This window comes from Neodiprion virginianus, chromosome 1, assembly GCF_021901495.1.
Source record: "Neodiprion virginianus isolate iyNeoVirg1 chromosome 1, iyNeoVirg1.1, whole genome shotgun sequence".
Taxonomy (NCBI): Eukaryota; Metazoa; Arthropoda; class Insecta; order Hymenoptera; family Diprionidae; genus Neodiprion; species Neodiprion virginianus.
Genome location: NC_060877.1, coordinates 29,693,809 through 29,716,374, shown reverse-complemented (window position 1 = coordinate 29,716,374; position 22,566 = coordinate 29,693,809). Strand labels below are relative to the sequence as shown.

The window sequence follows — 22,566 nt, the reverse complement described above, 5'->3', positions numbered from 1 at the left end:
ACCCCCAACATTTCATGTTTATAGTGTTTATTTGTACAAGTAAGCAAATTTTTTTTAATCAATACTATTCATGGAGGCATTTTTTCAATTAATGTATTATTCAATAAATGATATAACGTAATAAGAGTTTGGTATTAATATCAAGGAATGGTGCTAGTAAGATATATTCGATTTAATACTATTTTAAATTTGTTCAAATTTCATTAAACTTAAAAAAACAACAAGAAGTTGAAGAATTGATGAAAGAATTTGTAGGTAAGTGAGCATATTTTTGTAGCTACAGCAATGTAATTTGAATGGATTATTAATTTAAAGATTTGAGATTCTAATAAATGTTCATTTTGAGGAATAATTTAAGTGAGAGTTAAGTGAAAGGTGAAGCAGCATGCAAAGGTAAGTCTGGTTCCCACTCTTCCTCCCTTTGCTGTGCCATGTCCAAACAATCAATACTTGACTCTTGTCTCTCTGTCATTGAAAAGGGCAGATGAAACTTGAAAGTCTAATATAAATGAAAACAATAATGCATATAAAGTACATCATTCCTTCCTTCCAGTGCAAGTATAAGGTACTAGAGATATATCTTTATTTTTTATTTTTTTTATTTTTTAAAATTTTTTTTCGTAAAAATTAGTGATATGTAAAAAATAGAAATACATTCAAGGTTTCAAAGGTAAATCTATTTTGCCAAAACGATCAGATCAATATTGATCGAACAAATAATTGCTAAATGCACAAATTTGACCGAGTATCAAAAGTAAATAAGATCTGAAATAAAATAAAAAGCCATAGTAATAATTATTTTCAGCAAGTAAAACTATTCTAGCATTCGACATTTTGATTGGTTCTATATAATTCAAGATTGTCAATACTTTTATTTAAAACCTCTTTCATCGTGTAATAATATTCTATCACTTGAAGATATTTTAAAAATGTGATGTGATATTTTTCTTTTTGCAAGAAAATGATATTACTTTTGATGCCAAAATAATGTCATGAACACAAAAAATATCAAAAATGTTAATAAAGTACTAAGGAAATCTATTATGCACACTTTCAATCACTAGACGAAAGAAATTGTTATACAATTTGTACAATAGATACGCATAATTGTATTAATTTCAAGCCAAAGAAAAATTAACATTTGCAACAAATTTAGCACCAGTGGACGAAAAAAAACACACTTGAACGTTAGTTATAACAGCCTTGAACCAGACTTGTATATCAATAAAGAAAAGAGGTAACCAACCGTTACTTTCACATACCACTTCACAAAAGCATTTACTCTGCATATTCGATTATTTAATCGCTCATACAATATTTTTTTAAACAACTCCAGGCGAACAAAGTGAGTAACGATGATATCGCATGTGTTATACGAATTGCTTATACTTTTACATACAATAGACAAAAGATCTGAAGCGGTGAATTGTCATTGAAAACCTCAGTCACAAGTACCGCCTAACGCAATGAAAATAATGTATATATTAATCTCTGATCAATTGATAATCTTGTCATGAGTGCATTGTCGTTCATCGTTATTTTATCATCAAAAAAATTCTATTATGGTTATCATCTGATTGAATTGTTATATTCACTTGTTGCTATCTAACTTAATTTACCTCTTGTAGTCTCTTCCAGACTAAGTTTGCATAAGCACAAATAGTATTCACCTATCTGTCCTATTGACATATATGATGAGATGGACTTCGAATCATTGTGGGTCAATTCTGATCAAGATCTTGTACTCCCAAGACTTCAGTAGCACAATGAACTACCTTAAACAATGACTCAAAGTCCAAATGAGATTAATAACATAAAATTATATGGTCATTATAGATTGAGCAATGTTAATTACGTTTGGACATGGTAGTACATTTGCATGGAAGTTCCATGTATTTGACCAGAGGCACCGCGAACTTTTAGATTTATTAAAGCGTGTCATTTCAGTAAGGATACTTTCAATTTGCCCACAAATGGTGATATTAGTGCAAAGAAATAGAAAAGACACATCTAGTTACGAGCAACTGCAAACACTACAATTTCAACAAAAGATTAAATTACTTTTCCTCTGAAGATAGTATTATAAATCAAAGGAGACATTCATTGACGGCATTTCTGCAATTAGCAACTAATCATTTTCGAAAGAAAGGTGTGCTCTGTTTTGCTGCGCACTTAATACACCTTCGAAAGTCTAATGTTTTAAGGCACTCGCACCGTCCGCGTGCAAAGACTATGATTCAACTTATCTCTCTAGAATTATATAATATACTAAACTAACATCAATTTATATCACAACAAGCAAAATCCAGTCAATATGTGAAAGATGAAATTCATGATAATTCGGAAACAATTTCTTATATCAATTCGGAAATATCATTACAGATTACACTGTAATATTTATTATTCGATGTTTCGATTTTTCTGGTAAACTTGAGAATTGTCAGTTAAAAATTTCAATCCGATGGTCAAGTAATTGGTACCATGGTAAGCAATGAACAATGCTGTGTAGCAGCTCAACCTAGAAATTTAAAATAGAAAAAGTCCCAATTGAAAAGATCACTAGCTCAATTCTGTAATAGGCCGAGTAAATATAAATCATGATCCTGTGTACCCAGCTAGGTAGATGATTATTGGGTGATAAAAATGAATAAAAAAAAAACAACCTTATCAATCAAGGAATTTGATTTGAGGAATTCGGAAATGGAGTTTAGAAATCATTGTTCAGTCTCGCGTCAAAGATATTAAACAGAGTAAAATTATTCAGTTAAATGCAAATTATATTCGATTCGCCATTGGATATCGAAAGGCCACTGACCGTTGGGTGCAAAAATGTCACGAGTCAATATTTCTCCTCGTCTCGTGTAAAATGAAAGAGTAACATAATTTATGGGGGGAAAAAGAAGATGTGGTAATGTAGTTGAGAAAATCACAATGCTTAATGTTTTAGACGATAGTAACTGAATTAGTAAAGGCAGCTGAATACTTTATGTGATAAAATTGTATAATAATTGTTTACCAATTGATGCTCCTCTCGGGAAGACGGCATGTGCGTAAACGATCAAGCTTCGCTCAGGTACGTGAGGGAAAATCGGCTTTCTAACACTTTACTTCATTATCCAAGTTGTTTATTGTCACTTTATCGCAACAAATGCGACTTCGACGATATCTTGAAAGACAGTAAAGTGAAAAAGAGAAAGCATTGATACGTGAAATCTGTCAGTCGTCTGGAGTTTTTGTCGTTTGTCACACAGTATAATGTTTTGGCAAATTTTTTTCATTTGTCATCGCCGTAAACGATTTACACAATCACAAACCCTCAACTATGCCCAAACGTGACTTCAAACTTAGTTAACACTGACTATTTATCGTTAGTTTATAATTATATACCAACTTTTCTTTAGCAGAAACACTCTCACGACCGGCTGGGAACTGCCCGTGTCAACAACCCGTGAAAAATGGTCGAAGATGGCGGTTCTCGATTTTAAACATGGCGGCCATTAAATAACATCGGAATAACATCACAATCGACTTTCTCACTCGGTCGGTAAGCGCACACTGCCTCAGAATCGATTCTGTTTCTGAGGCCTGATTCGGATTCTTTCTTCACGCGTAGAAACGGTGATAAGCGCCATCTAGATCGATCAGAAGTCAGCTTAAAACGGAAAATCTTGTTTTCACCGGCGAAAAGAAAATCAGAATCAGGCCCCTGGCGTGCCTGGGAGTCACTGTAATCGATCAAAAATATTTTCACATCCAGATTTTTCATTAAATAAATGAATTTCGCTGTATAAAACCCCTACGATTAAGTAAATTCTTGGACATTTTACAAATCACTACTAAAATGGTCTGATGTGCTCGAACATCCTCCTAGGGTAAATATCACGTAAGTTACCATACTTATCGATTGTCCAGTACGTCACATGATAGACGCGTTTTCTTCTATCTCCGTCTTTATTCAGTGCTTTTATTTCGAGCAGATTGTTTATTGCCGTGGTAATATTTGTCTGGATTTCCCCTTTTGAAAAAGTTGTTTTGTGTTTACCAGTGTATATATTGAAGAAACGAAAAAATTAAAATACCCTTTAGAATATTCACATGACAATCGATAATTGAAAGACGGGTACTTGGTGCGGTGCTAATTGTGTATTTTAAAGTGGAGAAATACGAGTGTGCACGTAAGTGTACCGAGTCGACAGCAATGGCTTGTATCCGAGGACTTACGTTTGCAAACGAACTTTGTACAATATGATGATGATTCTGAGCATGTTTAGTGGTGCCAGGACTTAGTTGATACGGGGCTCTTCAAAATAAACATACCTAAATGAACTTTTCTTACTCTTAGGATTGTTTCCCTACTACGATATTACGTACAATGCCCTCCGTGCCTGCCTCTACTTCCAAGGACCATTACGTCCCTGTTCGTTATTCGTTTGTTTTAAATAAAAGACACATTTCGTGATCGCAACAAAACTTTTTCGTACCGACCATCCAACCTTTGACAGATATAATGCCGTAATAAAGCACCATGCATAACGAAAGCTAAATGTCACGTGATTCTCACTACTCGCGGATTTCTAGCTCAAGTTTAAAGGGGAAAGAAAGAAAAAGAAACAGAAAAAGAAAAAAGAATTATGCAAGGACTATTTTTATCATAATAATAACAATCACAATAACAATTCCCAATTGTACCAATGTATTACGCGATGTATCTATATGTAACGATCATGTTGTTGGGCAAAGTTACCAATATACATTACCACGGAGTAAGGATATTTTTATATTTGCGTTTCAGAGCAGATTTAGAGGCCCTAGAACGTCGCTGGCGTTTCACTGATTATTCCACGTTGTCACAAGACGCACCAGGATAGATAGTCATTATCGGAAGATCACCACCCGTTATAATCTATTAACGAAATACGTAGAACTAAAAAGCAATAACGACAGAACTTCATCGATAAACATTAAAAATTGCACAATGGATAACAACGCAGACGGAGATAACATAAACCTGAGTTGCGGAGAAAATGAAATGGGCGACGAGCTGAAAATAGGCGCAGATGAAACTTACGACACTCGTAGCGAAGTTTCTTCAAGTAGCTCAGATTCTGATTCCAGTCAGCCTAGCATTAGCTCAGTTTCAACGAACTCTTCCAGAGGAGACAACAAGAGGAATCGTAGGAACAGAGGAAAACGGGCAAGGTCCAGGGACTCCAAGTCTTCTAGTCCTGAGACAAAACGTGCGCGATCCAAGGAAAATAAAACTATTGCGAAAAACTACGATTATACAACAAAACTAAATTATTTATTTAGAGATGCAAGGTTCGACACACACCTCAACAATGTCTATTTGTTTATTAATAAGAGTATTACATAGTTTTTTCATCAATTTATACTATTATATTATCCGTTGTAACAAGGATTTGGTTATGACTATGTAATATTTGTTGTAAGACTAGTATCACAGATAATTTTCACAAAGGAAGAACAGAACCACAACTCAGTTTTTTTACCATCTACTCCAATATTTGTTTCTACCATCTGAATGTTATATTTACGTTTTCACATATGCTGAAACCATACTGATTCATCAGTCGTGTGAGCAAAATATATTCTAAAGTCTCTAAGTATTAATCTGATTATAAAGCCGGGTTTTTTACTGCAGAGACACAATTTTTTGATTTCTTGACTTATCATTAGTCAACCTTGGATAAGTTTATTTATGACATTCGTTTTCATGTTTGATACTGTGGAATTTGGCAATAAACTTTTTTGTTATCAAGTAAAACAATGGTATAGCTTGGTATACTGAATACTGAAGAGAAATTTAACATACACAATGAATGACTAGTGAAATTATAAATATTCTATATCATTTAGAGTCGCGTTACATCAAAAATCAACTTACCCATCAATTTACTTGTTATTTGAAATGATACATAAGTACAGCTACGTTTGATAATCATTTTTAAGCCGATTTTCTATAATTTTTTCTCATTAGATTCTTCATCATAAAATCAAATAATGCAGAAAACGTGACGCTATCAAAAGCCAAAGGTGTATGGAGCACACTTCCTCAGAATGAAGCTAATTTGAATCAAGCATATAGAGAATCAAGAAATGTTCTTCTCATTTTCTCAGTGAAAGAATCAGGGAAATTTGCTGGCTTTGCTAGGCTTAGCACCGAATCCAGAAGAGATGGTCCTCCTATATCATGGGTTTGTGTATTTACTACGAGGCTATGAACTTGCAATTCTTTTACTGAATATGTATCCAGAGTAATAAAACCAAACTATCACATATTTGAACAATCATGCCAGTCTACTAGGGTGTGTAAAAATTTTTTTTTAATTTTTTGTAAACGAGTATCAAAATTTTGGTTGGTCATATCAAATATTATATCTCATTCTAATATGAGCTCTTAATAGTGATAGTTAGACGTGCCTATATTGTTTTTTCCATTTTCCACTGAAATAACACATAAAGGAAATCGGAAAATTTTTTTTTTCTCGTAAACGGCTTGACTTATAAACTATGTAGATACAGATTATTATAAGAAATTTCATGCTCTATAAAAAAGTACTAAAATAAAATTTTCCTAATTCTAACCGATTAAGAGATATTCGCATATGACTCAATGGTTGTAGGTGAATATCTCGTAATCGGTTAGATTTAGGAAAATTTTATCTCAGTACTTTTTTGGGTACCTCTGATGAATATCAATATTAAGAGCTTATACGTGGATGAGATATATTATTTGAGATGCTCTATCAAAATTTTGATGCGCGTTTGATACAAAAATTCTTTTTCTTGGCGCACCCTACAGTTCACAATCTTTCACGGCTTTTGAATTCTTATTTATTGTCCTTATAATAGTTTTTCAAATCTTTTCTTACTTTTGAGAAAAATTTCGCTGCACTTGATTCAAATGTGATTGAGCAGCATGTTAAAAATACCGTTTAACGTAATACAAAAAAATAGTTACAAATTAATACAATACTTAATCTATCATAATCTTTTTACTGACCACTCGCTTCATAGGTATTACCACCAGGTTTATCAGCCAAAGCATTGGGAGGTGTATTCAAGGTTGATTGGATATGCAGAAAGGAATTGCCTTTTACATCGACGTTGCATCTATATAACCCATGGAATGATGGTAAACAAGTGAAAATTGGTCGTGATGGACAAGAAATCGAGCCACGAGTTGCCGAAGAATTGTGTAGGCTGTTTCCAGAAGATGAAGGTATAAAACTACATTGTAACACACAAAAGATGTAAAAATATCTTTTACCGATTCTAAATTTTTCTCATAACTGTTCATTCCTTTACTATCTGGATGGTTGCCAATATATTATTAGATTTACAATTACGTACCATCATCAAATTGTTCGATTGCCGTAAAAATCATATTTAGTTTCCAATAGCGTACTTTATACTAACTCTCTAAGGCTCTAAAATCACCCAAAATACGAGCTTGTAGTGCAATAATCTTTACTTCCGATATTATAACGAATGTAATACACAAAAACCAATCGTTTTCGATATTTGATGCACCACACGCGGCTTATTATGACTACATGATATGATTATTCACTAGGGTGGTCGTTAAAAATTAAAATCTTTGCGGCGCCCGAAAAAATCCTTCCTTCTGATGAGAAACTACGGGGAAAATTTTGCTTTTGCGATTTAAACAAAAATAACACGTGCCGACGGCCAATTGAAGTTAATTTTTCGATAAAATTATGGTTTTTTTTTTTTAATTTGTCTCAGTAGTTAAGTTTGGGTAAAAATCATCAAAAACGGCTTGTAGAAAATTAAATTCTCTACAAAATTTTCAGCAGTGATTTTGATAATAAGTTAGAATTTATAAATTTGATATTGAGATTATTGCGATGGATATGAACGTTATCAGAAACTTAAAGGAACATTTTTATAGAGAATTTAATTTTCTATTAGCCGTATTTAATGATTTTTACCCAAACTTGAATACTGTGACGAATTTAAAAAAAAACTATAATTTGATCGAAAAATTAACTTCAACTGGCGGTCGGCACGTGTTATTTTTGTTTAAATCGCAAAAGCAAAATTTTTCCCGTAGTTTCTCATCAGAAGGAAGGATTTTTTCGGGCGCCGCAAAGATTTTAATTTTTAACGACCACCCTATTATTCACTCTACTATGATATCGATATTTTAGGTATAGAAATGACACCAATTCTAAGGAAGTCGAAGGAAGCATCAAAGAACGTTGTAAGAACATCTCGAAGCTATCGTGACAACAGCAGAGTAGTAAACAATTCAAGATTCCTACGCAGCCGTGGAAGTGGAAGAGGACGCAGATTGTTCTTGACTTCTAGGTCACGATTGGCTTCTTTGGCCAGAGGTCACATACATCCATCTGCGGATCATAGAGGCTCAAGAGATCATCTCCAACGTTACCCGAGTTGGTTTAGTCGTGGAGATTCGCCGTATTCAAAGTGAGCATGAGCGAAGAGTATTGTATTTAAAGGTGATATTATTAGTAGCATGCAGTATAAATTTCTCCAATATATCTTTCTTTTCTTCTATATACAAAATATCACTGAACTCAAAGTTTATAGGGTAAATGGACAATCTACATGAAAACAGTATGTCTAAGGTATATTACTTTTCCAAAGTTTTGTTGTGTGAAAGCTTAGTTGTTCCTCTAGTACTATTGTGTAAACTAAACTAAAGTGTATTTCTTTTTTCTCCTGTAGAGGGTACGGCAGTTCGGGTATTGGAGCAGCTGCAGCTGCTGAAGCTTACGTTGCAGATTATATGCGTACTATGCAACATCAATTACCTCCTTTGCCACCCTATGTTACTGCTCATCCATATGATTCCTTACCGCCGCCACCTCCGCCACCTCGTTACTACGATGGATTGCCATTGCCACCCGACTACAGTTCTTCCACATCTGCTTTGGATAAACGAAGCTATGAACGAAGTGTTGATGAATTCTTATGGCGAACTGCAAGTCGACATAGCCGACACAGCGATCACCGTTCATCAACTCGAGATCACCACCACCGCTATAGAGAACGCAGATAGATTCAAAATTTTCTTTTCTACTTTTCCATACACTGCCTCATTCTCAGTAGGGTGTAAGTAATTCGTACAATCAACGAATTTCGTACGTAGATGTAGAGATGAAATTGTCGCACGATAGTTAAATAATGTTTGTAAATCTTCCGTGACGAAGTTTTATACGTGGATAAATTAATTACTCGCTGTTTAAAATCTAAATTTTTTTTTTTTTACTTTCATCAGAAAATTAATTATATTATACTCACCGGTGAGGTGGTCGAATGCAACTTGGGAATCTTGTTGCATTTGCAAAGGTTGTAATTCTCATCACTTGAACCATTTAAATAAATGACGTATTTCAATTAGTAATTCTTTTCATTTCGTTGGAACATTGGAGAAAGTCAGTTTCCAATTTACATGTGATTTTAGTAAATTTCAGTAATTACTCATTGTATATGCATTTTCTTACATTCAGTAACTTAATGCAAAGGCATTGTATCAATCTTGATGTCAGTAAATAAAATACTTTAGGATAAATCTACAAAATTATATCAATTTGTACAGAAAAGTTATAATTCTGATCAAGGTAAAAATTTTTTTCGAATATGAACATATTTCACAGAGTACGCCTGTACGATGTAGCGTTTAGATATTTACTATCTGAACATAGATGATTTAATATGTTCTAAAGTGTAATTAATTATTAGGATTGAATGTGTAAGTTGTGCGATGTATGAATTTATATTGTATACCATTTATGCTGCCATGAAAGACAAGTAAATAAATTTCAGGTACATAGTTTCACATTTCTTTGACTCTCCATATCCTGTTATAAAACCAATTTAGCTTAGATATTTTCAATTGAAATGTTGATAGGAAGACTGCTAGAATTACAACCGCAAAGTTAATTTGAACCAAGGTTAATATAACAGCGTATGTTAGCTAATTCTAGAGTTTCCACGGTATTTAGTACCTAGCCAATCAACTTCATAAACTTCAATAAACGATTGAAACATCTGAAGAAAAAGTAGTTTATACACTGAATATTATCGCAGAAACTCTGTGTCTGTGACCAATATTTCTTTCATCTATAAACAATAGCTCAGCAGGAGTGGGCAGTGGTAGACTGATAAATTTTATCTGCTTGACCACTCCCACTACATTCAAAACCGGATGCTCACCATATTTCAGGAAAAAGCATGCGGAAAAGTTCCTTTGCAGTTGCAAATATGCTGACAAAGAGGCTATACATAAAATATTTATTTGTGTGTCTAATACTTTACACGTTTATATTTGTTTTGCAGAAGAGATTGAAAACTTTTCCTTCTGGAAAAGAATGTGCTCTTACTCACAATGCGACTAAACAATTTATTAAAATAGGCAATGAAATTTCCAGTGGTAACATACCAGAACTCGAGTATGATGGTATAAAAAGCAGACTGACCGATTCACAGGTATGACATAAATTAGTGTAAATCATATGGAAATTTATTGAGGAATTAGTACACTAAAAGACTATTTCTTTTTTATTTTCACAGAACATGCCACACCTCTGGTCAATCTTGAAAATGTGTGGTCAATACAACCTTAGAACACCTCTTGTGAAGAGGCATTATTTACACAACCCAAATAATACATCGATGTATTGTTGGATTCGCAAAGTTGCATCCACAAGTTTTATTAAATTGTTTTCCGATATGAGGAATCGGAGTATTTCAAAGGATTACTATAAGTACTATTTTTTATTTTGCACATGTTCATTTAGTCTGTTCTAAAAACTAAACAGTATTATATACATATTTATCCTTTGCAGAGAAATTGATGTTTTGTCTCCAAAAACAATTAAAGAACTAGAAGATTTGGTCAACGACAGTAAAGTGTTTAAATTTTTAGTCATACGTCATCCCTTTCAGAGAATTGTATCGTCATACAGGTATAATTGCGATATACAATATTATTTTCACCAACTGTATACAAATATTCTCTTTCAACGTTCATTGTAATTCGTGATTTAGTGTACTATTAGATTATGAAATTTTCTCATTCATAAATTGGTTTATTAAATTTCAGAGACCGAATAGAAGACAATACAAAGTACACGGCGCAAGCTTGGAAATACACTAAGATGATATTCCACTTGACAAGACCAGAAATATTTTACAAAAACGGGACAACTGGCAGCTCATTGAATAGAATATTTCACAATAATAAAAGGTATGGCAAATGTACCAATTTCATAAATGGTAGATGCAGACAATAAACAAAAAGCTTGTTTCTTAATTCTAGATTAAAATTGGTTCCTACTTTCAAAGAGTTTGTAACTTGGTTACTACAAGAACCCACATCAAACGATGATGTGCACTGGGATAGTTATTATTCGCATTGCTCAGTCTGCGATGTGAAGTACAATTTCGTTATGAAACTAGAAGATTATTCCATCGAAACGATTGATTTTATTTTTTCAAAAATGGGAATAACTAAAAACCAGTTCTTTATGCCAAGACTTCAAGCAACCCGAAACGGTTTCACAGATAACTATCGCACATGCAGTTACTTCAAAGATCTGACACAGGAGACAATTTTCAAACTGTATCAACGATATAAAATTGATTTCCAAATGTTCAATTATACTCACGAAAATTACTTAAAATGCGCTCATTGAGATGAAAATAATGAAATACGTATACTAGGAGTCAAAAGTATTGTATGCTATTAAGGATTAATTGGTAATTAAGCAGATAGATGTCAGTGTATTGTCCTCGTTAAACATCGCGCAGAACGCAGTTACTCATCTACATTTGAATAAAGTAATCTAAAGTTAAGTTGTGGAAGTTTGTGATGCCTGTGTCACAATACATTAATTTCAATTGTTGATTCATTCTGTCTACCGCTGGTCCATTTATCGAAACGGGAACAAGGTACGGCACAAATTTGAATTTGAATATTTAAATTTTTAACAGGCTGAAGTTAGTAACGTCAACATGAAGAAACGTGGGTGAAAAATCATTGTATCGCAATTTTAAAGTGACTAAAATAGTTGAGTAAGTTGAGTTATCAAAATATGAATATATTTCTTCTTATTATAATTTATGGCGTCGCCAGATAGTCCTAAAATTGCGAAATAACGATTTTTTCCGAAACGTGAACCGTTACAATAACGTTACCAACTTTTTTACGCGGGATGCCCGCGAATACTACGTACGGTAGTAATAAGAGCGATATGGTTTTGATATGGTACGTATCGTTTTCCCAGGGCTATAATCCGAATATACCTGTAAAACTATAGGTATTTTCGTATCATGATTAATCGATGCAGAAACATCATCGTTAAAACAATGATTTCAGCGGGATCATGGGCCTATATTACGCGGCGGAAGTATAAATTCAAACAGAACACAAGCGCTGCCCGATGAGATTGGCGGTTGCGAATCAGTTGCTTATTGAATCACAAAAGTAATAAACGTACTTATAAGTTGCGGTTTTCATCGCTATTGTTAAATGATCAGCAACTAATTACAAATTATCATTAAGTTATCAGGTAGCGAACAACAACGGGGTTACAAATCAACGGTACGTAATTTTATATTCATTTATTATCCCGAAGAATTGCACGTTCAATATAAGATTTAAGCTTTTCTTTGAATGCGTACATACGTTCAATCTTACCAATATTAATTTAGATAGCACCACGTGGAAATAAAAACCACTCATAATGATGCTGAATGAATATCTCGTTAAATCAGCAAAAAATCCGAAAATCGATGAAACGAAAACCAACACTCAGGGTCAGAGTCACAGCCAGAGTCTAAGCGAGCAACAAACTCCTTTGGGCCGATTTACAGAGACTCGGAGCTCTCAATCACAAAACCAGATTCTTGTTCCTCGAAATTGGGTGGGTAATTTTTAAAAATTATGACAATCTTTTAAAAGTTCCGATTTTTTGTCATTTTCTATACGTTTATGGAATATTCTTCATTCCTAAGCATCATAAAACGCGAATAAAAGCATTTGACAGTGAAGCCTACTTTGTATGCGCACCTTCACTGGAAAATTTACGGAAAACTGTTCATCACGATCATGACAAAGTCAATTTTCTATTCGTAAAACTAAATCTGCGGTTAATCGTATGTTCAGAAAATACCGTAATTTGCTGGCAGCATTTTCCTATATCATATTCTAGTATATAATGGATTCTAATTCCAACTCATAATGTTGTAAATTATCAAAAAACTCGAAAACCAATATTCATGCTCTGAATTTTTTTTTTTTTTGTATATAATTCAAGAGTTAAACACGTTTTATCGTATCTTTTATCTATTCCTACTCAATTGTCTATTTTTACAGACTATAAGCCAGATTTAACTGTAAAATTCTTCCAATCTTTGAATGCTAGCTAAAACCGTGGGAGTTAAAATATGAACTATTTTTCAATACCGAATAATAAAGTCACTTTAGCAAAGTTATTTGTATGTAAGATACAAAATTCCAATGGTAGACACATATTACTCGTCAGTTCGGATGAGTTTAAAGAATATTTTTCTGCGAAAAATCGTGCTATTTGCTTTGCATTTAAATCGATAGGTTCAATTGACGGATGTGAAAGATGAACTCGCAGAAACCGATCGACAAATTAAAACACTCAAACGAAGAATTCACGATGAGGAGAAAAGTAACGAAGTAATGGTAAAAATCGTCAACCAAAATAATAAAGGAGAAATTGAAATGACCGAACGGTAATGCACATACCTGATACCTCTTTATATTACTTCGAAAGTATGTTACTGTATCGCTTCTTATTATGTACATTCTAGTATAGCCAATTACGGCCACACGATAAGTTCGAATTTGCAATAATGAGTAATTGAATTATACTTAACACAGAAAAAAATCGTCCCAAGAACTGATGTCCACCATCAAAGAAAAAATGAATGTACTACCAAATAGACTTGAAGGTTCCAAAAAGAGTAAAACCAGTCTATCACAGTCATATGATAGCTTGTGTTTAGAACAAAACGAAATAAAATGTTTAGTCATGACATTTAAAAACAAAGGTAATTTTTGGCTCTTATATAATTTAAGTATACATGACTAGCTTGCCTTATTTAAGATGAATGATGATTATTAAAATACTTACGCAAGGATACTAACACTATTATTTTTAAGATAGCATTTATGAAATCATGAAGGCATAAAATTTCGTAAAGCGGAGAATTTTTTCTCCAATGTGTCATGGGCTTACTAGTTGTTAAAAGTATCGTGTTCACTATTTGCTGTGCAAAATTTACATGTACATATATATAATTCTTGTTAATTTACAGTTTTATGTGAAAAAAAAGAACTGCAGAAGGAACTGACAGCGAAATACGATGAAAGCTTGATTATCCAAACAAAATGTCACGAAGTTGAGAAGAAAGTAATGGAAATGAATGAGTTGGTGTGCAACAAAATTCGTACATATGAAGAGCTCAGTCAAATGATTGAGAATAATCAACAACAGTGCAATGAGCAGATAATACAAATTACAGAAGTCATAAAAAATACTGAGACGAACTTAAAAGCGAAAGAAGAAGCGAAATATAAATTGGCAGTTGTGCGTACCTGATTTTATGTCACAGAACTGTAATTAATAGGTACGGATAAATGTGTAAATGCAAATAATTTGCGAGAAACATTTTACATTCAAGGAAAATAATCGACTTTCAAAAATTTTCGACGACCTTAAGTGCAAATTCGAAGAGGAACAGCATAATTTCACAAAATATGAGAAGCAAGTGGAATATTTGAAACCAAAGGCACTGAATCTTAAGGAAAAAGTGTGTGATCTCAATAAGGAGATTTACAATATAAAAAATACAAAGCTTGCCGTAATATCAAACAAAGATTTAGAATTAGCTAAATACAGGTAAAGTGACTTACCTAAGGATAAAGGTAAAACCATAGTCAATTCTTTACACAGTTATGTAATACTTATTCCCAGTAGATATAGTTGAGCTAACACGAATATGTATAATGAGTATTCGAATTACAGGAAGCAGCTACAGGATCTGAAACTGATAGACTCAGAGCAAATGAATAAACTAAAAGCAGCCATCTGTGATAATAGGAAATTATCAGATACCATAGCAAAAACAGATGAGGACACAGAACAATTGAAAAACACAATAGAAAGCAAAGATACTCAGGTAGAAGTGTTATTGCCGTGTGATCGAAAATTCGTAATAATTGCATATAACAAACTTTTATGTTCTCTATTGCGCATGATTCGAATTTATTTCAGATCAAACACATCAACACAAAGTTGAACGGTGTGTTGGAGAAAAATAAGGAAATTCACATGAATATTGAGAGGCTGAATGAAGCATTAATAACCCAAGGAAAACAAGTTACACAGAATAAAAGTACTTCTGAGGTTTACACAACCAACAAAGACAAATACGATAAATCAGAAGCTGAACTCAAAGCAAAACTAGAAATAGTTCAACAGAATCTAAACGATAAATGCGATGAAAAAGCTAAGCTTCTGGAGAGGACGATTAATAAAGAAAATGATTTCTCTAAACAAATAAAGCAATTCGAAAGAGATTTCAAACAAAAGGATGAGCAGATTAAAGGTTTACAAAAAGCTGCAGAGAATTTGCAACTGGACATAGAACAGGATCAATTAGAGTATGACAGAGAAATACAGGTAAGGAATATTGTATTATATTGTATTATGCACATTGTGGTGAATATTTCTCAGCGAATGATATCGTACTATATTTTAACTTTATTCGTCCGTTTTTATCAGCGTGCAACGCATATGTCAAAGCAATGTCAATTACTGGGACATGATAGGGAAATCGAAGAAAATAATATGCAAATTGGTGCTCTTAAACGTGAGCTAGTAGCTGCAAAGGCTAAACGTGAACAAATGAGTCAGAAGAATACTGCTGATTGCAAGGAGAATCAAAAACAGGAAACTAAAGCAAAACGAATAAGATGTGCATATGATGATCTCGATAAACAATATGCTACTATTCAACTAGAGAATGAAGAGCTTCAAAACAAATCAAGAGAAGCTAAAAGGTCAAGCAATGTTATACCTACACAAGGAGCCAATGAATTAAAGAACACCGATACATTTGTGGAATCACCTTCTGAAAAATTTCTGGTATTGATTCTGTGTAATGCTATTCTTGTAAAATCTCGTAGGCTCGGATATAGTACATCTAGAATTTTAAAAACATGTTATTTAGGTTTTTATAAGTATTTAAATTTTGAAAGAACCAAACTTAGTTAAAGAATAATACTTCGATTCTATGTGAAATCTGATTATAAGTCAAGAGATAAAGTTTCATGAATATCACTTGGCTAAGTAGTGATTCCTTTATCATTATCGGATAACCAATGACGTTTATATATTGTACAGACAAAACAAATTACAACTCCAAAGCCAATATTGAAATCAGCTGTGAAAGCTAGTCCACTAAAAATGCAGAAGGTACAGTTCGACATCGGACCCACCTCACAAATAAAAAGCATTAATCCACTGGATATTGTAAGTTGAGTTTGATCATTAAATAAATCAACTTAGAAAATGTACTAGAGTATTTCTGTGATTTCTGTGTAGTTTGAAGAAGCCGAACGTCGCTATATCCAGGCAGTAGGATCAAACAAACCAAACTTTGCAAACATACTAAGTATTTCACAAGAGTCAGTGACACCAGCACCAGTCATTGATGTAAGATTTACTGTTAAATTAAATTTCGGGTCAATGCGTCAACTCTCAATTTTGATACATCTTTTCATTGTAGAATGAAAAAAATTCCAGACGACATGCAATTAAATTTGAGGAATTTAGAAGTCTGAATCTAATGCGTAAATGAATAGAATTTTGATTGTGAAACTCATTGTCAATTTTTCAATTTTCAGATGCCACCTAAAAAACAAACTCGCAAATTTTTCAAGCGTTCTAGAGCGGAGCAAAAGAAAGTTGTCTCTACATCCAATACACCCGATCCCTACGAAATGCCTTAAATTCATACTGTATATATTCATGTATCATTTTTACTATAATTAACATGAAACAATTTTACTTAATGAAGACGAAGAATATTTAACAATAATCGGAATCAAATAAATCGAGAATAATTAGTACAGAATTTATATAAAAAACATAATCATTTATTTTTTAGAAAAATGTTATATTATGGGATCCTTCTTTCGATTACAGATCTGAGTTTGGGTCTGTTCTCAAATTCTTACATCTCTAATGTCCTAAGAAGTGTAGTTAAATGTTCTACACAGTGACTGGATAATTAGTTCTGATACAATAAAGAATAAAAATGAAAAACCAATATTTTTATGAAATGATGAAACACAAACACGTCATGTGTGAAGATTATGAACCGTCTATTTTTAAGATTATTTTAATAGTGAACGCAAAACCACTACTACATCATTTGTACACTTGCTGTTGCTGAGAAGTAATATAAATTTCACACATTAGAATTTTAAACACAACGCCAAAAAAACTGTCTATCTTTGTGAAATACTTTTCATATTTAAAAGTAAAACTTGATTGTATCGAAGAATCGAACATTACGCCAAGGGATTTTCCAAATACAATTTTAAAGACCAGACTTCGAACTTGTGCCTGACGTTTTGTTTAACAAAACAAAAAAATCATCATTGTTACAATTGTACCTAAATAGTCAATGGATTTACATGTCAACACACAGTAAAATTGCAAGAGTAACAGTTTAGTAGTTTCGCAAATATCTAAATTAATCTACTTTGATGTACTTCATTCAGACTGATTCAGGTATTTAATATAAATATTGGGTACATTAATGACGTTGAAAAATATCAGAATGTTGGTAAATGGATTGTGTTGAAAAATGTTATTGGACAACTGGCGTCTTACCAATATTATGCTGACACATTTAGATACGTTCAGGTAATTACTGGTATACTATTCTGCCCTTTGCTGTTTTACTGTAGGGGGTATCGGTGTTTCGTCTCCTTCATCATAAACAATGAGGCACTCTTCATCCAATAAGGGCTTGTGTTTCTGGAGCATACATTTATTCGGTATAACCTGAGCTTCCGTTTCGTACTTTGTTTCGCTGGGTTTGTTGGTGTGTTTAGTTGGTGATACGCTTTTTTGGTAAATGCACTGCATGTCCGAGTCAGAGTCCTCAATGATGCATATATCATCATCTTCATATCCGTTACTGTTTTCTGTTCGTTGTTTCTTGTTAACAACATCTGGCGGAGGAGTGACTGTTTTACGTTTCTTGGAAACATCAGCATCAGATGATTGAGGTGTTACTTCAGTTTCTACTAAGACCACTGCATCCTGATCAAATTTCTCCACCTAAGTAATTATGCGATCATTAGTGTGTAAATGTATAGTGCTGATATTCGCGAGAAATCACACAACCCAAAAACATATAATCCATCAGATGTTCATATTATGATACTTGATAAGTCGAGGTGTGATTTTCATCGCAAAAGTTGCACCGTTATATTATCAATGATTGTTTAGAAAAGGAAGTGTTTCGAATTTACCTTTCCGTTTGAAGTAGATGGTTCTTTGCTACCGTCATCTTCTTCCTTTGGTTTCAGATCCTCGGGATCTGCAGCAATAAGAAAGTCTGGGGTTTGACCTTTGACGGCAGGTGCTTCTCTCTGGACGATGGTGATTGTCAGTGAGTAATTCTGAAGAAAATCATCAGCTTTCAGAATTGTTCCATCTCTGATGCCTAATTGTTCTAAGATCCTGCCGTTGTTTGCCTCAGTTTCACCCTCCTCACTACTGATTACAACGATACCTTTACCTGAAAGGAAATTGTTTTAAATATAAAAATTTAACATTGTAATGAAAAAAAAACTTACACAAGTGCACTAAACAATTTACGAAATTGCCAGGATTCAGAATCACCATGCCCATAAATTTGAAAGGAAAGAAATAATGCTGCTAGTCGTACTAACTTAAAAATAATATTCATTGCCTCACCGTCAATCATAACATCAGGTGCAATCATATTGAGACGAGTCTTCAGCACTGTTTCCTCTAGTTCCTTAACTGTCATCTTCGTAGTGTCTAAGGCAAGTGTGACTTGAGGAGTTGGTGCACACACGTAACACAAAGGATTGGGTGGATTAACTGATTTTTCAGGGACCAGTAGTAAATTTTTATGGTTGGGTTTTGACCGTAGATAAACGGACCTGCATGCCTTCAAGTTGTCTAGTAGGATACGAAATGCATGAAGAACCACAATGCCTGCAATAATGGCGTTGGTAGTGGCGATTGCAGGTATGATGTTTCCTGCCATGGCTAAATGGGGAATAAATATAAGCATCAATGAGTAGTTAATTTTCTAACGGCAGGCAAAGAAATACAACATACATTCATGTACTCACATTTTATGTCAAATCGAGTTTTTTGCGCAATACCAAAAATATATGCTCGTATGTTTGCACATGCGGCGACAAAGTCCATGGCACTCTGGTCATCCTTATCCCAAACTAAATGGTCAGAGGGACATTTCTTCTGACGTTCTGCTAATTCTTTACTTAAACTCTTAATAGACTGTGCAAATACTGAACCACACTCGGCAATACTCCATTGCCTTTGATCCCGAAGTCCAGGTTCTATTGTGTCCTTACTGCAGCCTGCCACTGGTTAGCAATCACAGAAAATTAAATCTTTAGTGAACAAGAATTGTGCATCTAAGACCATGGAATAATACAATCCAGCAGATTTTTCAACTGATTTCCTTGACTTCAATCACAGAAAATAATTCTAAGTTCCTAAAATTTATCCAGTTGTATTTAAAATGAGAATAAATTGTAACGGTAGTAAAAAGTAGAAGTCTTTGTTCGAGTTGCTGGAATTGCTGTTAAAAATATTTTATACACCATATTTATATGCAAAAGTTTCATGAAGTACAACGTAAGAAGAACAGATCATTTTAGACTACTGCCTGTCAGTGTGTACCTCCATCTGGTAAATCAGTCCAGATCAAAGGTACGGGCGGCCTTCGTTTCTTCCATAGATTGTCCATACTAAGAAGGTACATAATATCATCATGAAATAATTTCATGAATAATTTTTCAGCATCATAACCACTGGACTGAGCCCAGGTGCGAGTTGAGACCCGATCTACATTCCCTTTATCATTTGATTCTGTCTGTAATGCACCTTCACCCGCAGTATCTGAAATCAATAAAAAGATGCAATGAAGCATAATATGCAGATTAAGGGATCAGGGTGACCTGGGTCTATCACTCGATTAGCTACCAATGTATTCCTCATGAAAATCTGCGACCGAAACATATTTTATTTCTCATACGAAATTTGTTGTTTGCATCTAATGGCTTAGAATAAGTCTCGTGGTTCCTCAATTGACCGTCATGCGCTTGGCAGCTGTAGTGAGCAATCAGATATTACTGGATTGGCCAATTTCAAACGGTTGTAATTTACACACGACAATTTTCGTATCAAAAGTGAAAAAACGTCTCGTCACACACTTCAACAAGGAACATATTGGTAGCCAATTGAGTCGTAGTTCTGGGTTACTTTCAATATAAATCGTTAGTTAAATAACTACCAGCTGCTTCTGGGTCTGCCGTATCAGGTGAAACATCTTGATCTGGATCTTCCTCGCCGAAAAGTTGACTTGAAGATAGAAAGGGAAAATATAGTTATTGCAATTGACACATCAAAAATCACAAAGCAGAAGTCATTTCTCAATCTGAATTAAAATTGGGGCCAGATGATAAAAACATTAGACCCTTACTTGAATAAATGTTTTGCCCAGACGATACAATGGATTGGTTCACTAGGAGTGTTACGAATGGTGCAACCAGGATAAGTTTTCTGTGGAGCTTTTGTGGTGCATTCATAACACTGGCTCAATCCTTTTTTAATGAGTTCAACTTGACCTTCGTAACCAGCTGTTCCAGATTCAATCAAAGGTATATCAGAGGCTAGACACATGCGATTTACATGATTTCTTGCTGCTCTGTTGTCCAGAGCATTCATCACTAGATTAAACTTTTTGAAGAAGCTGACACCATAATCTGAACTGTAAATGAATATATCATTGCTTTTTGAAAGAAGATACTCAGAATCTAGCATAAGTTTTGTTTAAATTTTGGATATACGTCGAACATGAATTTGATTGAAGAATAGCCTATAATGGATATCGAGGATGATCCACATAGAAATCTATAAGAATTATTGGAAACTACTCACGTGGTAATACTATCATGATAATGAGTAATTTTTACATCTGGGTTGAACTTTAATGCTGTTTCCCGGGCAACTGCAGCTTTTGATTTGCCAACATGTTGCTTATGGAAGAGAAACTGCCTGTTCAAGTTACTCACATCAATAGTATCCAAATCAATCTGAAAAAGGGGATTTAATTTCAATTTTCAGGATAGTAGTATAACATTCTTAAATAACTTTGGGATCAAACATCATAGTTGAAGAAACAGAACATCGGCTGATGTAACACTTTGCATCTTCAAATTCCCCTCGTAAAATGTTTTAGCATTACAGTACTTGAGTGTAGAGCATTTGATTATACAAATCATTAGAATATAATTTGTTTGCTGAAATATTATTGTTATTTTCTGACATTTGATACAGACAATACCTTTAAAAAGATCTTCTCGCTTTAATCCAAATTGATCAAACAGCTGAAACGACCCATTGAAGTAATGTTGATTACGACTTTCCATGACAAAATTATATTCTTCGTGACTTAGCAATGAAATTTAATTACCACAGCAAGAGAAGATGCTCTGTTAGTTTATTAATGCTACAGTACTAGCTATTTCATTGAGTTATAACATATGATAAAAAAAATAGAAAATAAATCTAGATACAAAGCTTGAACAGTCATTTGAAAAAAAAATAATTAAGATTTGGAGCATATAGGTTTACAAGAAACAGTTTGTTGCTTTGGAGTACGGAGAGGTTAGGGCTCCTCAGATAAAATGCGCATAAATTCCAGTATTGTTCAGACTTACTATTTCGATATCAGTGAATCCCGTCATCACGAGATTTTTAAGTACCTCGCATCCAATTCCACCAGCACCCACAACCAAAACTTTACTCCGTAGCACAGCATTTTGTAGATCAGTGTCCAACACGCCGCTAATACTTGCCGCCATTTTTGACTCGTGTAAAATCTGTTACTGGCCTGGATTATCGCGGGTAACAAAATGTTGAGTGTGTACCTGGAGTACTACATACCTACACACTGGTTCAGATGTCGCAACCCTGCATCCAAAGCCAGTGCTCGAGTACTTTTCACGTTAATTATTTCTTGATTGATTGAATATTTGTTGCGGTCATGTTCGTTATGATCAGTTTCCAATATTACTTAATTATTTTTTATAATGACAATCAAATAGGTATTTAAATCTCGACGATCTAGACGAAAACACCGGCTGTATAACGAGCTAAACAAGAAGAGTCATTCAATTCGATTATGGTCAATATTCTTTCAGCTACACAAGAA

General features: G+C 33.8%; 4 protein-coding genes across 6 annotated transcripts; 3 read left to right on the top strand and 1 right to left on the bottom strand.

Moving 5' to 3' along the window:
* Nucleotides 1-3,934: 3,934 nt before the first annotated feature.
* LOC124302035 (YTH domain-containing protein 1) lies at nucleotides 3,935-9,847 on the top strand. Of its 3 annotated transcripts, none has more exons than XM_046757799.1 (6): nucleotides 3,935-4,175; nucleotides 4,798-5,319; nucleotides 5,999-6,215; nucleotides 7,039-7,243; nucleotides 8,196-8,475; nucleotides 8,737-9,847. In XM_046757799.1, the coding sequence occupies exons 2-6, from the start codon at nucleotides 4,976-4,978 to the stop codon at nucleotides 9,068-9,070; spliced, it is 1,380 nt and encodes a 459-aa protein (XP_046613755.1). In that variant the 5' UTR covers nucleotides 3,935-4,175; nucleotides 4,798-4,975; the 3' UTR covers nucleotides 9,071-9,847. The 3 variants fall into 3 exon arrangements, with proteins under 3 accessions (XP_046613755.1, XP_046613740.1, XP_046613749.1); XM_046757784.1 differs by having other exon boundaries at nucleotides 4,793-5,319; XM_046757793.1 differs by having other exon boundaries at nucleotides 3,935-4,417; nucleotides 4,793-5,319.
* Nucleotides 9,848-10,085: 238 nt separating this feature from the next.
* LOC124302058 (carbohydrate sulfotransferase 11-like) lies at nucleotides 10,086-12,147 on the top strand. The gene is made up of 5 exons (XM_046757829.1): nucleotides 10,086-10,500; nucleotides 10,585-10,778; nucleotides 10,860-10,979; nucleotides 11,117-11,260; nucleotides 11,333-12,147. Exons 1-5 carry the CDS (start codon nucleotides 10,246-10,248, stop codon nucleotides 11,706-11,708), a joined length of 1,089 nt encoding a protein of 362 aa, XP_046613785.1. The 5' UTR covers nucleotides 10,086-10,245; the 3' UTR covers nucleotides 11,709-12,147.
* Nucleotides 12,148-12,326: 179 nt separating this feature from the next.
* Nucleotides 12,327-17,181, top strand: LOC124301981 (girdin-like). Its single transcript, XM_046757658.1, has 12 exons — nucleotides 12,327-12,616; nucleotides 12,727-12,938; nucleotides 13,628-13,779; nucleotides 13,928-14,097; nucleotides 14,365-14,636; nucleotides 14,731-14,948; nucleotides 15,075-15,228; nucleotides 15,324-15,731; nucleotides 15,834-16,196; nucleotides 16,455-16,583; nucleotides 16,656-16,766; nucleotides 16,958-17,181. The coding sequence occupies exons 2-12, from the start codon at nucleotides 12,759-12,761 to the stop codon at nucleotides 17,060-17,062; spliced, it is 2,262 nt and encodes a 753-aa protein (XP_046613614.1). The 5' UTR covers nucleotides 12,327-12,616; nucleotides 12,727-12,758; the 3' UTR covers nucleotides 17,063-17,181.
* A 6-nt stretch (nucleotides 17,182-17,187) lies between these two features.
* Nucleotides 17,188-22,216, bottom strand: LOC124301988 (SUMO-activating enzyme subunit 2). The gene is made up of 9 exons (XM_046757717.1): nucleotides 22,073-22,216; nucleotides 21,291-21,445; nucleotides 20,833-21,120; nucleotides 20,644-20,711; nucleotides 20,031-20,249; nucleotides 19,454-19,711; nucleotides 19,047-19,367; nucleotides 18,599-18,867; nucleotides 17,188-18,404 (listed from the first exon to the last, which is right to left on the bottom strand). Exons 1-9 carry the CDS (start codon nucleotides 22,214-22,216, stop codon nucleotides 18,000-18,002), a joined length of 2,127 nt encoding a protein of 708 aa, XP_046613673.1. The 3' UTR covers nucleotides 17,188-17,999.
* Between the last annotated feature and the right edge of the window lie 350 nt (nucleotides 22,217-22,566).